Below are 14539 nucleotides of genomic sequence, written 5' to 3' on the forward strand. Positions count from 1 at the left end.
AAACCTTCCTAGTGCAAGCCAAACTTGCAGCATCTGTCCATGTTTAGCTTCTTGTTGATGAAGAGGAATAACAAAGATATAGGGTCTATACACTTCAAATAAAAAAAAAAAAACTTTTGTCCCTTTGGGTCTCAGATTTTGATGATGATTTCTGTAAAATTTTTACTATTAACCCTTTTACTGCCACCCGGCCGATATATCAGCCCTCGCTGGTTGAGTGAAAACTGCCAGGGGCCGATTTATCCGCCCGAATTATGACTTTTTTTTTTCGTGATTGTGGCCTTTATAACAGCTGTAATTTATGTAAACCCCCATAATCTATTTATGGTTATAAGATATAAATATATCTTAAGAATTGGGGAAAAAATCTAGACGTATTATATAAAATTAAGTAGCTGAAAAATTGTTTAATCTGAAATGTAGCAAATTCCGGTAAATAGCCTTGGCAGTCTTCGCATATCCCACCCGAAATGGGCTGGCAGTAAAAAGGTTAAGATCCCCATTCCATCTGGTACTGTTGTGGTTGGAAATAACAGTAAGTTTTTCATGACAAACCATTAGTTATTTTCCAAATATATTGGCATCAGTGATTGGTATAACTCTGAAATTCAATTTTGAACCAATGGTGGCATAAAACCTTGAACAGTGAAAGGCTCATAACAATGGAATGTAAATAATGTTAAGTACAGGAGGAACTGGTTTGGGTAAGATGGCAAAATTACCATCACGCCCTCTAGGAAAACAGAAAGTGAAGATAAGCATCAGCTTAGTAAGTGTAAAGAGGAGTCCAAACCTAAAAATAAGTTGTCCCCATAGCTGCCCATTAAAACTGCCAATCAAATTTGCCGTTTATAGATATCTCCCAAAATTGGATCTAACTTTGATTTTCAAACTTGAAATGATCCCATTTTGATCCTGAAAAGCACTTTACATATAAACAAAAGGAAGCAGACAGTATGTTACACCCATGATCAGGAAGCAGCGGAAAGAGCTACTGGGAATGTATTGGAAAAAGCTTTAATTTTCCAGAAGGAAGGATCACATTAATTAACATAGTAGTTCCATGCTTCATAATAGACATGGACTACAGCAACTGATACAGATCTGACGATGTGTTAACAAGAAAATTAAGATCGCTTACAGCTAAAGGGTTAAAGAAATGATAATCCCAAAAAATTGACAAAGCATGGACTGGTGCATTATACAATGTATCGTTAGTAAATACACTCTAATGACCTAAATGAGAAAAAAATTTCTACACAACTGACTTTGAATAAAAAGTAAGCAGAGATTTACATGCTTACCTGACATTTTACGGCTCCTAAAACGGACACCGCAATGCTGACAGAAAAATGGGTGAGTATGGTCCCTCACGTGATTCCTAAAGGCAACTAAATCTTCAACAACTGACTCACATAAGGGACACATAGCTTTCTCACCATCTTGCAACTCCTTCACCTAAAGTAAAAAAAATCATACATAGAGAGCACGAAAAATACATATGGATAGGGGAAAAAAACACTCACTTAGTTTGTTGGTGCCACAATTTCATAACGTTCGAACCAGAACATATACCTAAGGAATCAATTATAAAATAATTAGTAAGAAAACAAGTTTGAATCTTGCTCCCTTGCCCATAGGCTATCAAAATAAATGTGGAATAAGATACTTGACAGTGAGGATTAAAGTTTAAGCTAATAAATCAAAATCACATTACAAGAGGACCATGTGATTCATGCAATAGATTGTAACTTCAATCAGGAAGATGACAATTTCATATTATTTTCCCCAAGTGATACATATATGTCCAAGGGTAGTGTCCATATTAAATGAAAAAAATAAGTCTCCATGCGATTTCATAAATTAAATTAAATTGTTATTCATTTAACTCCATTTCTGTATTTAACACTTCTTTCCTTAAGTCTGCCAACAAATAAGCTCATGAAAAAGTTTCTGTGATGCTAGGAGGGTTCTAATGTAGCACTAAGTGAGGAACAACAGTCGGCTATATTGAAAAATGGAGGGTGGAATGGAAGGTGAACAGATGATAAAGATTGCTACTGGGGAGATAAAATATAGCTTCATACTGGGTGTATTAATTAAAGAAACCTCTACTAATTTGTTAATTGTGCAAATAAATAACAAATTTCAAAAAATTAGAGAAGCCAAATTAAAACTAACACATTTATTTACTGTATTTCGAACTAGTAGGACTGCTACGACACAAATATTGCTTTTATTTTTTGGTTTCCGGGGTGAGGGGTTCCTTCCCCCTAAGGCCTACCATACAAGTTCAGTTTGGCCTCAAGGTCTGGACTGTTCAGTCCTGGACTGAAGGAAGAACTGACAGTGTGTGGTGATTCCTTGAGTTGGATCGTCAGCCGGATGGTAATCCAATGAGGTCTGGCCTCAAGGTCGCTTAGCATTGAGGCCGGACCTCATTGTTAGTTTGACCAGACCTTGAGGTCAAACTGAACGTGTATGGTAGGCCTGAGGCTCCAGCCAAACTGTGCAGTTCCGGCCTACCCCTATAGTTACACCACTGCTAAGCTTTTAAACGCACTGATACCATTAGGACTGACTGAACTGCTCTTTTCTATCTGCATCTCCATCATCCTTAAAAACACTCTAACATAGGTAGAACTTAGGAGCATACTTTGAGACAGCAGCGAAGATGTAAAAAGTTCCAAGCGACAAACCTGCTTGCAGAGAGACTGGTGCTCCTCAAGGGGTTGTGAGAGCAGAAAGCTCTTTTCACAGAACTCGCAGTTGTAGCTGAGGTCCTCGTCATCTGGATGGTGCTGGGAGTAATGGTTGCGCAAGTTATTCTGGTTGACGAATCCCTTACCACACACACTACAATTATACTTCTTGGTGCGACGAACAGAGCTCTTCTCATGTTTAACGCAATGGTGAGTATCCAAGGATGTCTTGGATGAGTAAACATGCTTGCAGATTTGACACGTAAACTCGCCTGAAAATAAAACGCAACAATAAGAGATGGCAAACCACAATGCAGGGAGATCAGTAAGTTTCAAAAGTCTACATTATGAGTAGGCTTATAGCCATGGATATTCAAGCCAGAAACTACAACTCAACCCATTTTCAGCCATCAGCCCACAAGCACACATTTTAGAAGTTTGTAGCAATACATTTTACTTAAGTTATCAATACCTTCCTAGAAATTTTTCATAAAACATAAAAGTTACCCGCAAGAAATTTTAGTTTTTTTTCCGGTGATTTATTATAAACTAATTTGTCAGTTACTCAGAGTAAAAGTGATGGAGATTCATCGATATAACTTTTTCTAACCATATTAATCATTTTAATGAAACTATTCATATTAAAATAATATTGTGTATGTTTCACGATCACGTGAATTAATTTTGGTTACTTAAAATCAACGTTTCTTACAGGGGCTATTTTTTCAATAATATCACATAAAGAATGTGCACTCTAAGAATAACAAGCAATTACTTTAAAATGACAACAGTTATGATTACCGTGCAGAGAAAAACATGAAGGTTTTTTCAATGGTTAACAATATGAACAAAGAGAATAGGGTTGGGTTCATTGATTACGTGAGGTGATTTTGACAAATTTTGGATCCCCGCTTCACCCTTGATGAGATTTGGCTCAATCCCCTTCCCCCTCCCTCTAATCGCACGTGAGATTGTTCAAAATGCGTATTTTCAGCATAAATACGTTCATCTATGCTTCATTGCATTGGATTAATTTAGAGAAAAAAAAAACAAAAACAATTTGTTTGATTATTTTTCATTAAGATTAGCTACGACTAGTACTTAAGGTTAATATCATAGTCGAGAATCACATTTTACACTGTTTCTTTCCGAAAAAAATTACGTGATATTTTCCAAGACCCCCCTCTCCCATGCGAGATTAAAGGCACTACACACTCCACCAGACCAAACCACCCAACTTAGTTGCCAACGTAGTTGGTCCCGACAGTTGGAGGGTGTGCAGGCATGTCGATCGACAAAAACAGTCGAACCCGACGGTCGGGCGGTTGGTCCTGTCAGACAATCCAACCACTGACCGCCCTACCCCGATTTCTGTGGCGTTGCAACGCCTGTAGCGTTATCGGCTATTTTTTCTAACATTTTGAGGTTTGATCTTGCCAAGCAACTCCATGAAACACACTTCACCCATCCTAAAATAATTTCGGAATTAATTTCCTTCCAATTCTCGAAGGATATTCATGTGGGTGAAACTTCAAGCAGCCACTTCTTCGCCCATACTCATCTCTTTTTTTGGATGTCATCAATGAGAACCTAATCGGCTGAAGCCAAACCCATTTTTTGATTTTTCGACAAATGTGGAGCCATTGCCAACACAAGCCAAAACGAACTTCACTCCACGCGATCACGTTGTGTATTGAGGAATATTTGGTTAGCTGGTCGGGTCGATTGGCTTGGATGTCTGCAGAGTTGGCCCCGACAGGGATGGTCATGGAGTTGGGTCGTGTCAGGTGATCAGGTTGGAACGTGTTTAGCACCTTTTAGAGGAGAATTGGCTTGACCCCCTTCCCTCCTGAACACCTCATGTAATTAATGGATGTCTTCTAACCAGTCACTATAAATCCACTTTATAACCACAAATGAACAAGCACTCAAAAGATTGCTTCCTATAGAACCTCAGCAAACCCGCACATTAAGGAGCCTACAAAGGAACTTAGCCGGTGACAGCCAGAGCACAACCGCAAAACCTTGAACTGATGCTAAGGCAGGCGGTGGGCCAAGGAGAAAAAAGAAAGATGCTTTGATTTCAAGGGATCCAAATTGCATATTTGAAAATAAGTACCTTTACCAAAAATCAAATGCAATAGCTTCAACCCAAACTTGAATTCAAAATTTGAAATGACAAAAAACCCTCAAAATGCAATGAAGCTACTTTTTAACGGCAAGCAACTTTGATGAAGGATTTCATTATCTAGAAGAACATGACTCCCAAAGGTTTGGCTCACAAGCCTTGAAAGTCAAAGAAGAATGAAATGATGTTAACTTTGATTTGATTGTAGTTAAACTCACTTTTGTGCTTGGACATGTGCCTCTTCAGGAGCTTAGGAACTGTAAATACTTTGGGGCAATATGAGCAGGAATACAGGTTTGATGCAACACCACCCACACAAACATGAGTCTGAAGACTCTCTTTCCTGGCAAACACCTGAAATAAAAATAATTACCGTATAATATCGAAACTCATTCTACCTGGGATGTTATATTCATGAAAGCATTGATTTCAAATTTCGGATTATTATTCAATTTCTTCAACAAATTTGGATCCGAAGTAAAAGGGCATTATCAGTGGATATTTGGATCAGAGGTATCCAATCTAAACATCCCTAGTAAGCATCATAAGGTTAAGACTACAAGTGAGTATCAACTATTCTCCAAGCACCACACATATTGTGAAAATTTAGCTGACAAATGCCTAGTAAATTTTTAGTATTGAAAGTGGAAATTTTGATGACTGTCGAAAGTCCAGGCATACGTCTGCAATGCTGTGTGATAGGATTTCAAAAAATGTTGCAAAAAATTATTTTCTGTAGCTTCAATGCTAAAAATAGGGGTGTGTTTCTTACACTCGTTTACGCAGTACACGTTTTTGATAGAATACAAGCAATTAGGTGAGCTTAGTAAATTGCATATTTGTAATTTCCTCAATAAAATTACCATACTTAGATATCTCAAAAAAAAAAAAACATGAAGCAAAATTCAGTTAACTTCTTTCTTGGGCATGTATTAACTAATTATATTTTTGATAAGAAATCTCATTAATTTTTGAGGAAAAAAATGTAAACTAGTCTGGGAAAACATATTTGTACTATTTTCTTCTCATTTCCTAATCCAATTAAGAACTACCTCAATATTTTCCCATCCATGATTGGTTACACAAAATATTAGTCATCTTAACATCCACACTACCTCATTGGTCAGTTTAATCAACAGTCTATGTTGTGTTCAACCGTACTCTCCTCATTATCACTAATGTTCTTCCTGTTATATGTGTAGGAGGGGTTTTCAATGAAGTGTAAAGGCCTGGTTACACGATACATAAACACGTACAGGTTTATGTCTAAATGTATGAACGCGACAATGAATGCCAAAATGCACTTTGTAACCACCCAACTTGTGCAAATGCATACACAGAAAATAGAACCTGTTCTAATTTGGTTCATGCATTCGTACCTGTTCCATTCCACTAAAATCATTCACGCAAACATACATTAACTTGTGCGAGTTAATGTACCGTGTAACCAGGCTTTAAGAAATTACAGCTAAAATACCAACTGGTTAATGTATGCAAGCTAAATACTCATGCAACAAGATGGTGTAGTGAGCTACTGCAAACGCTCCAAATCTGCATCTTCCAAAATCAGAGATGAGGGGAAAGATTTTTTGCTAAAAACCATTATGATTGCCCTCACTTTGATGCAACAGATTAATAATTTGAGTTATTATGAATTTTATTTGAGTAATATTAGCCTATTCTAGATCTTGAAGAGTCAATGATCTAGCTCTACACTAAAGAGCACAGGATATGAATGAACTTCATTAAGTTCATTACATGTTTCAATGTATGCTGTTTTGGTAATGCCAGCATGAAAATAAAATATCACCCAGCGACCGTAAACAGCAATTTATTTAGGCCTACTTTTGACTATGTTAATCTCTTAGATGACTAACATAGCTTCGATTAAGGCCAGTAACAACAGAACATCACGTTAAGAAAATCATGAGCGGGCCTCAGTGAGTGCATTTGTTTTCCACCACTGTGAGACTCCGCAGTATTACCAATTTGGCATCAAGTCAGAACTTAAAAAAATTTTGGCTCTAAACTGGTAAGTTTTCCTGACCGGGGACTACACAATTAACTTTCTTAAGAATGCTGGATCTTAAGTTTAAAAAAAAATAAATCTTTTACAATTTTCTAAAATTTTATATGATAAACTTCAACTTAATTTCTGTCACCTTTGCACAATCCATCACTATTATGAAGTCCCACATCACAATGGGCTGTACTTACACTGAAACCTTTGGATTTATTTTCTGAGTCTGCTTAACAAAATTTCAAATTTTGTTTATTTTGAAAATATTTATGTATAAGCAATTACTCACAAAATTTCACATGCAGTGTACCTGTCACATAGATTGAATTAATTGGCACTGATTGGGTAATCCTCATTGGTAAATACCGTATTCCTCCGAATATAGTCCCCCCCCCCTAATTTTGAGGCTTGAGTTTCGGGAAAAAATTAAAAAAATGGGTTTGAATATAGTCCCCCCCTTAACTTTTATCACTGGCATTTTTGGATAAAAAGGGGGGACTATACTCAGACACATAGGGTAATTACAATTAAAAATATCAAAATATAATAGATTTCACTTTTCGATTGGTCCTCCAGAATGTAAAGTAAGAGTCTACTTTACATTTATATTTTGTCATACGCATTATGACTTCAAAACTCTCTAAAAGAATAGCCCTGGGGTGAGGAAATATTGGTGCCATTTGGCCTCATTCACTCTGGGTTTGAATGAAAAGAATAATTCACTATGGTAAAGTGAGCCACTTTGCTACTCAACCAACTTCTTACACTTACCGCCATGCAGGAGACGCAAGTGAATTCTCCAGTGTGTTTGCGCAGGTGGCGATAGACATACTCGGCACGATGAAACTCCTTACTACAAATGTCACAGATGTACGGTGGACCCAGTTCCACTCCACTAATAGGCTTGTCTGGCTTCACAGATATTGTTACACAGCCAGCATCTTTCAGCATGGGATTCTGAAGAAAGTAGAAAAATTAAATTGACTTGCTAGCATCACAAAAGATCACAGAAATGAATGTATTTAACTAAGTTCGACTAAATGCAACAATGTATGCTGTTTTGGTAATGCCAGCATGAAAATAATATTCACCCAGCGACCGTAAACAGCAATTTATTTAGGCCTACTTTTGACTATGTTAATCTCTTAGACGACTAACATAGCTTCGATTAAGGCCAGTCAAGAAGGAATTTCAAGTGCAGAGAACCATGATTTGGCCTCAAAGAAAACATTAATGGAGAGGTGTACATTCTCAGTGACCACAGACCTTATTAAATCAGGGAGAGAAAGTCCTTCACTGACTCATGAAGTGACAATGCAGAACTGTTTATTCCTTTCTTAAGGGAGAGAAAGAATGCATTTCAGTAGCCATCACACACCACATAGTTGATAAAATTTGCTGCACTACTGTATCAATTTCATCGCATTGATATTTTATAAATCACTGGTTTTATCCCTAACATAATCCAGAAAAACCCTACACCCCTACTTTTCCCATTAAATGCCAATTCAAATCTGGTGTTCTAATCAGCATGCATAACAGCATTCTAATGCGATGAAATTTCAAAATTCCATAACTCAAGTCCAAAAGATAAAATGTATGGGGTTCCCTCAAATATGTTCACAAAAATCGATTTTGAAACACACAAGGGACATCCTCATCTAAACACATGAAAAATACATTCAAAAATTTTATGCGCTGAAATTTATAAGAAATGATAGAAAAAATTGTATGCTTAGCATGAAAATGTGCATTTTGAAAAAATTCCTCATGGTGCTGCTCAAAACTAATTATGCCCACCAAATATTTGGCACACCCAACACAAGCCAATGCTATAGTAAAGAAAAAGCAAGCATCTTACATCCTGCCCTTCAGGTATCCTAGATATCACAATGCTAGTCGTCTTGGCTCCCTCTCCTTGCCACTCGATTCCTTCCTCTATATTCTGCGACACAGCTTCGCCACATTTCTGGGCCTCGGCATAATGTGTTTCCGACTCTTGCTTCATCCCCTGAAGACCCAAAAGCCTGGGACGCCTAATTGCCACTTTATGTTCTTTCACTTTGTGGTGGAGCAGCTCCTAAAAATGCAAGCAACTTCTTATTTACACATAAGTAAGTACTTTGACCAATGAGGTGGAACATTCATCTACCAGATGAGCAATTTTCCAGTTTTTTGACAAAAGACAAAAAAAAAAATCAATCAGCAATAAGGCAATAGTTTTCAATAAAATAACACACACAAGGACATTGCACTTTACTACAACTTTTTACCCATTAGAAAGAAAACATACTACTCAACCCTTACATCACATGATTATTAAACTCTTAAGGAAAACGATGAACAATGTTTTCCACACAATTGAGAGTAAAATAAAAACAATAAAATTCTTGCACAGTGAAAAAAATTAAACAGCAATTAAATCAAGGCAAAACGTTTGACTATTACCAATTTCATCGATTTAAGCTATTGTTCTTACCAATGAAATTGGTATTAGGCAGTCAAGGAGCTCATCATAAATTATACTGTTCACAATTATTACAATATTTTTTATGAAAACATTATATTACACTCAGGTAATGCGTTGAAGATTAAAAAATTAATTTCTTAAAAAATGTGTTAAATTTTTAATTTAAAGATAAATAAATAGAGGGACTTTAACTGTGAATTGAATATAATTGACATTTGTACTTTTAATCCTCATAGTTCATGCTTTTTACAACTGTTTTAAACACTACTGTACATGCTTATGTTTTTTATGTGCCATATACTTGGCTACTGATATTTAATGGTGGATTTATTACATGATGAAAAGTAAAAACACTTAAAATCCACATGATTTTCTTAATTTTTTATAATTTCTTTAGGTACGACCAAGGTTTCGACATCACACATCATCATCTGGCTCATTCAAAATGAAGACAAAGAATATACGTACCCGATGATGACACACAAAGTCAAAGCCTAGGTCATACTTTAATAAATTCACACGGAATTACTTAGTTGTTTTTACTTTTCATTGTGGTGAGTCGATTCCATGAAGTCATGCCTTATACAACAAATTGAATTAATTGGCACTGATGTTGATTTCTCATTCGTAAATAATTACAATTCAAAATACAATGGATTTCACTAAAGGATTGGTCCTCCAGAATGTAAAGTAAGGGTCTACTCTATACAATTATATTTTGTCGTATGCATTATTGACTTCTTACCTTCTAACATGGAAAATAAACGTAATTAAAAACTCACCTTCTCACTCGAGAAGTTCTGGAGACAAAAATGGCATGGCCATGACTGTTGAGCTGCGCTGCGTCCCAGTCGAGGTTTATAGTGCTCCATCAGGTGCTTGGCAAACGTCGCCACCCCACTGCCTCCTCCCACACCCTCTTTCACAACCTCCTCACCACAAAGACGACAACGCCACTTCTTCTTCGCACTCTCACTTCTAGCACCCAGCTGTTGGGGAGCCAGCTTCTCCACTATCTTCTCAGTCACTTCCTTGTCTTGAATAGAATAGAATACATATTCAAGGTATTTGGAGAATAAGGCCTGTTCCCTAAGGAGGAGACGTAAGATAGGTACGTCTCCATACATCCTTATGGCTTACACCTCACCCCTCAGAGTCTTGAACATGACTGCTGCCAGTGCTGTGTATTGCCAACCTGAAGTGAGTGGTAGGTAATTCACTTGTCCTCATTTTCCATACAATTTACAATTTCATGTTCCTAATTGACACATTCCGACTTTCATAAGCAAATTTAGAGTTTCAGACAGTCAAGACTGTCTGTAGCAACAAAATGCACTCAATTATCTAGCACAGGAAATTGGATAAATATCTAGGAAATTTATGTTTGACTATACCAAATTCATTTTAAAGAAATCTGTAGGCAATATGTGCTTCTGGACTAATAAACAGTAAATAAATAAAAGTTAGTCCATGCATGGTGGCTCACAAAACTCAAACTGAGAAATTGAAAAAGATATAAGAAAGCATGGAATAACATCCTTCATCTATTAAAAAATTCAATTATATCTATAAGCAATATTTCAGGTAACTCTTTTATGAAAATTTTGAGTGACGGCATTTATTTTCCAAATTTGGACTTCATAGCCAGCGAGACAATTTCTAATGTTGAAGTTATCACCTTTCACTTCATCCATAACTGTATGCTGTTTTGGTAATGCCAGATTGACAACGATAATCACCCAGCGACCGTTAACAGCACTGAAGGACTTATTATAGGCCCACTTTTGACAGTGCTAACCACTAATGATGGTTACCAATGCTTCGATAAGGGTCACTGTTTAACAGCCAATAATGGCAGCATAAACTCACTCAGCAATTCAAATCTAATGTTAGTACTAACAGATTCAAGTAGAACTCACACTAGGCCACAGGCAGGGCTGGGCAAAATGCAGGACAAGTAGTATTTGAAATGCAAAATTCCTTAGACTTGGGTATTTGAAATACAAACTACACATTAGTATTTTAAATACCTTTTAAAATACAGGATACATTTGTACGGAAACTGAGAGATCTTAAAAATACCTTGGCTCGTTATGGATAGTTGCAAACATGAAGAAAACAAAGTAATCTCTGAAGCATAATGTTACAGAAGTGTTATCAGAGCTATTCAAAAGTATTTTACAAATGTATTTTTTTTATTTTAAAATGGGAAAATACCAAAAATCTGTATTAGAAATACAAAGTACATCCAGGTTGTTATTTGAAATACCATGTACAAATTACATACGTATTTCAAAATACTGGTATTTGAAATACTGCCCAGCCCTGGCCACCGGCATGGGAGAGCCAGAAAATCATAGTAGGGTGGTTGCTGCAATTTCCTAGGTACTCTGGAGCTAGAGGACTTTAGTTTGGGGTTTATGAAGGCTTCGGATTCGATTCTGGGATCCTTCAAATATAACTTCAATACCCGACTTACTGAGTACCAACCTACCCAACATAAGGAGGGAAATGCAGGCATTTTGGAAACAAGTCTATCCTAAAGGATATCCTATGTGTCAAGTCATTTACTGAGAGAATACTTTTTCAGAAAGAGAGAGGTTAGCAATGAAAAAAGTTACACATTGAATAAGTAGCCAAAGAGACCATCATATCAGTAAGTGCACTGCCATTTAGATGCTTTGAGGAAGTTCCAATGAAACACACAGTATTGACTGTGGCCCTGCTCACGGCCGACTTTTTAGTTGCCGCAACTAAATAATTGGGTCCGGAATTATTCCGCCATGAGTGAGTCAACTGTTGCTGGCAGGAATAGACCACGTGGGTTTTTAGCAACCTAATAGTTGCTTTAAAAAAGTTGCCAGTGCAGGGGGCCCTAAAAGTAAGGACCTGGATGTCATCATGGTAGATTTCATTTCTTATCAGACCTGGATGCAATTCCTTTAATAGAATCTAATAGCAAAAGCACAACTATTTTCCAGAATAAAAACAGATGCAATGTGACAAACGGAATTCCTAGGTAGGATGAATAGATATGGAGAAGGTGAAGAACACAATAATATGGCAGAAACAGTAACAGCCGTGGAGAGCTATCCAAATTAAATACCTCTTTGATTCATCTTTTATCAGAGACATTAACTAAGTCTTTAATTGCCAATGAAAGGTATACTAACAAGTGGACAGTTGAATTTTGCAAACTAAATAAGACTGGCAATAGCATAATTTTTTAAACAGTGTGTAGCCAGAGGCATAATTGTTTATCAATGGGCTTATCAATGAAATACAATTTAAGAAGTGCACTTACTGAGAAGCATATTCTGAACAACTTTCTTCTCCTTCCGGGGAGTTCCATACACATGGTCAGTGAGAGCATCTATCTTCCTCTGGAAAATAAAAAGATCAATACATGCAACAAAGTGTTACAGACACAATTGCTTTAATATGTTTAACCTTTGTATTATCGTGCATGTGCTGATCAAAGCTTGCTCACACTGTTGAGAGGGTTAAGGCTACAACTACAACGATGGCTGAAACACTATCACAATTTTATACTGCGGATTCGGAAAAACTTGATCCAACTGAATGAAAATTTGATTCAAACAATGCTGGAGAATTAATTACAAAATTTTCGCATGAGTTTGGTAGAGAATTGGATCCATATTGACTTTAGCATACGTTCAGGCAATAATGTACGCGAAAATTTCCTTTAATCTGACCCATACTATTGTGTTTTTCAGAATAACTGGGCAAATGGGCACAAGACATCAAACACTCCCAATAATGATTGTTTCCCCAGCAGACATCTAATCAGATTGGGTATTCTGGTACCCTGATTTCATGTGGGAATAATCATTATAGCGAAATTCTAGTTCTAAAGGCACAGAATTTACGATCCATGCGAAAATTTGCAACAGGCTCCCAGCCTCCCTAACCGAAGAACGTTAGATTACAGTGTGCGCAAGAATGACAAAATTGAAGGTATCATCCCTTCAAACCAAACATCACCAACCAAAAGCAATTAAAAAATAATAAGTATGGTGACGTGTACTTACTTTAACTGGCTGATCAACTCCCATTTTTACAGCATAATACGGCGCATACCAAACTTTAAGCTGCTCGCCAGGTTGTATTGTTTTCATAACTGTATAGTAAATATCTTGCTTCATCTATAAGATAAAATGAAATCCATCAGTTAAAAATGCATTAAATAAAACTTCACTAGTAGAACTGAATGATATGGACCTGATAGCACATCAAATTCTGCTCCTTAGCAGATGCAGCTGGAGCCACTAAACACATCCAATTGCAGTAATCTTCATCGCTCGTGTCTAAGTAATAGCATTCATCTGAATCTTTACTGAATATCTGTAATTGAAATAGGAACACACCTCCATCAACTATACGAATTGATCCACAGAAAACTAGTCAAATAGTGTATATACAGACCTTCAATGGAAATTCTATAGAGAGTTCAAGTGTAGCAGCACGTTTCGCCTGAAAAGGCCCAAACTGAGTACCACGCTCGAAAACACTTCTAGCCACAACAGTAGGAGATCCATCTGCTAAATTTTGAACTTCCAAATTCGCAGGTAAAGTTAGTCGGGCTTTAGTCTTGGTTTTCGTATCCTGAACCTGAGAATACAAAAGTATTTTACAACATTACGACATAAAACGAATTTCTTCAAATAAAAGGAGGAATAAGCAACTTACTGGAAGAAGATCACCCAGGAAAGGGCATGCCTCAGTACTGTGATTTTGTCCACATACATTGCAACCTGCACAGGCGACGTGAAAGTCAGTTTAGAATGCACGTAATCTATTAACCCTTTCATTAAGCAATTCTTATGGATAACTATCAAATTCTTAAGATAAGAACGAACACACAAGACACGTTACAACATTGACAACGTGACAACTACTTTCCCGCCAATTCACCTTTTATGTTTCCTATTTAAGTTTGAAAAGGTGAAAAGTGAGAGACGTACAAATATATTTACCTTTAAGATTAGGCTCCGGTCCAGCGGAGGCTGAAGGCAGTGAATTATCAAATGAAGGATTTGAAATCATACCAATTATTTATCATCAACATATAAATGTCAACTCATTAATTAAATCTAAGTAAACGAAAAACTTTTTCTATCGAGGCTACACGGCTACACTTAAAACCCGACGCTTTTCAAGATGGCAACGGCGAACTGCGCAAAGCGATTGCCATTTTC

The 14539-nt window shown here is 36.8% G+C and overlaps 1 protein-coding gene and 2 non-coding genes across 3 annotated transcripts in view; all 3 read right to left on the bottom strand.

Moving 5' to 3' along the window:
* Positions 1 to 14539, bottom strand: part of LOC124160935 (zinc finger protein 26-like) — a 36650-nt gene extending 22111 nt beyond the window's left edge. Inside the window, exons 1-12 of the mRNA XM_046537070.1 lie at positions 14318 to 14539; positions 14031 to 14095; positions 13767 to 13952; positions 13563 to 13685; positions 13373 to 13486; positions 12625 to 12703; positions 10103 to 10356; positions 8712 to 8930; positions 7622 to 7807; positions 5049 to 5184; positions 2700 to 2974; positions 1305 to 1458 (exon numbers count right to left, since the gene is read on the bottom strand). Coding sequence (XP_046393026.1) covers positions 1305 to 1458; positions 2700 to 2974; positions 5049 to 5184; positions 7622 to 7807; positions 8712 to 8930; positions 10103 to 10356; positions 12625 to 12703; positions 13373 to 13486; positions 13563 to 13685; positions 13767 to 13952; positions 14031 to 14095; positions 14318 to 14387 — 1861 coding nt within the window. The 5' untranslated portion in view covers positions 14388 to 14539. The remainder of the gene's footprint in view (positions 1 to 1304; positions 1459 to 2699; positions 2975 to 5048; positions 5185 to 7621; positions 7808 to 8711; positions 8931 to 10102; positions 10357 to 12624; positions 12704 to 13372; positions 13487 to 13562; positions 13686 to 13766; positions 13953 to 14030; positions 14096 to 14317) is intronic.
* Positions 6595 to 6728, bottom strand: LOC124161633. Its single transcript, XR_006865406.1, has one exon. It is a non-coding gene; the product is annotated as a small nucleolar RNA SNORA16B/SNORA16A family (small nucleolar RNA).
* LOC124161635 lies at positions 7897 to 8029 on the bottom strand. The gene has a single exon (XR_006865408.1). It is a non-coding gene; the product is annotated as a small nucleolar RNA SNORA16B/SNORA16A family (small nucleolar RNA).

This window comes from Ischnura elegans, chromosome 6 (assembly GCF_921293095.1).
Source record: "Ischnura elegans chromosome 6, ioIscEleg1.1, whole genome shotgun sequence".
NCBI lineage: Eukaryota > Metazoa > Arthropoda > Insecta > Odonata > Coenagrionidae > Ischnura > Ischnura elegans.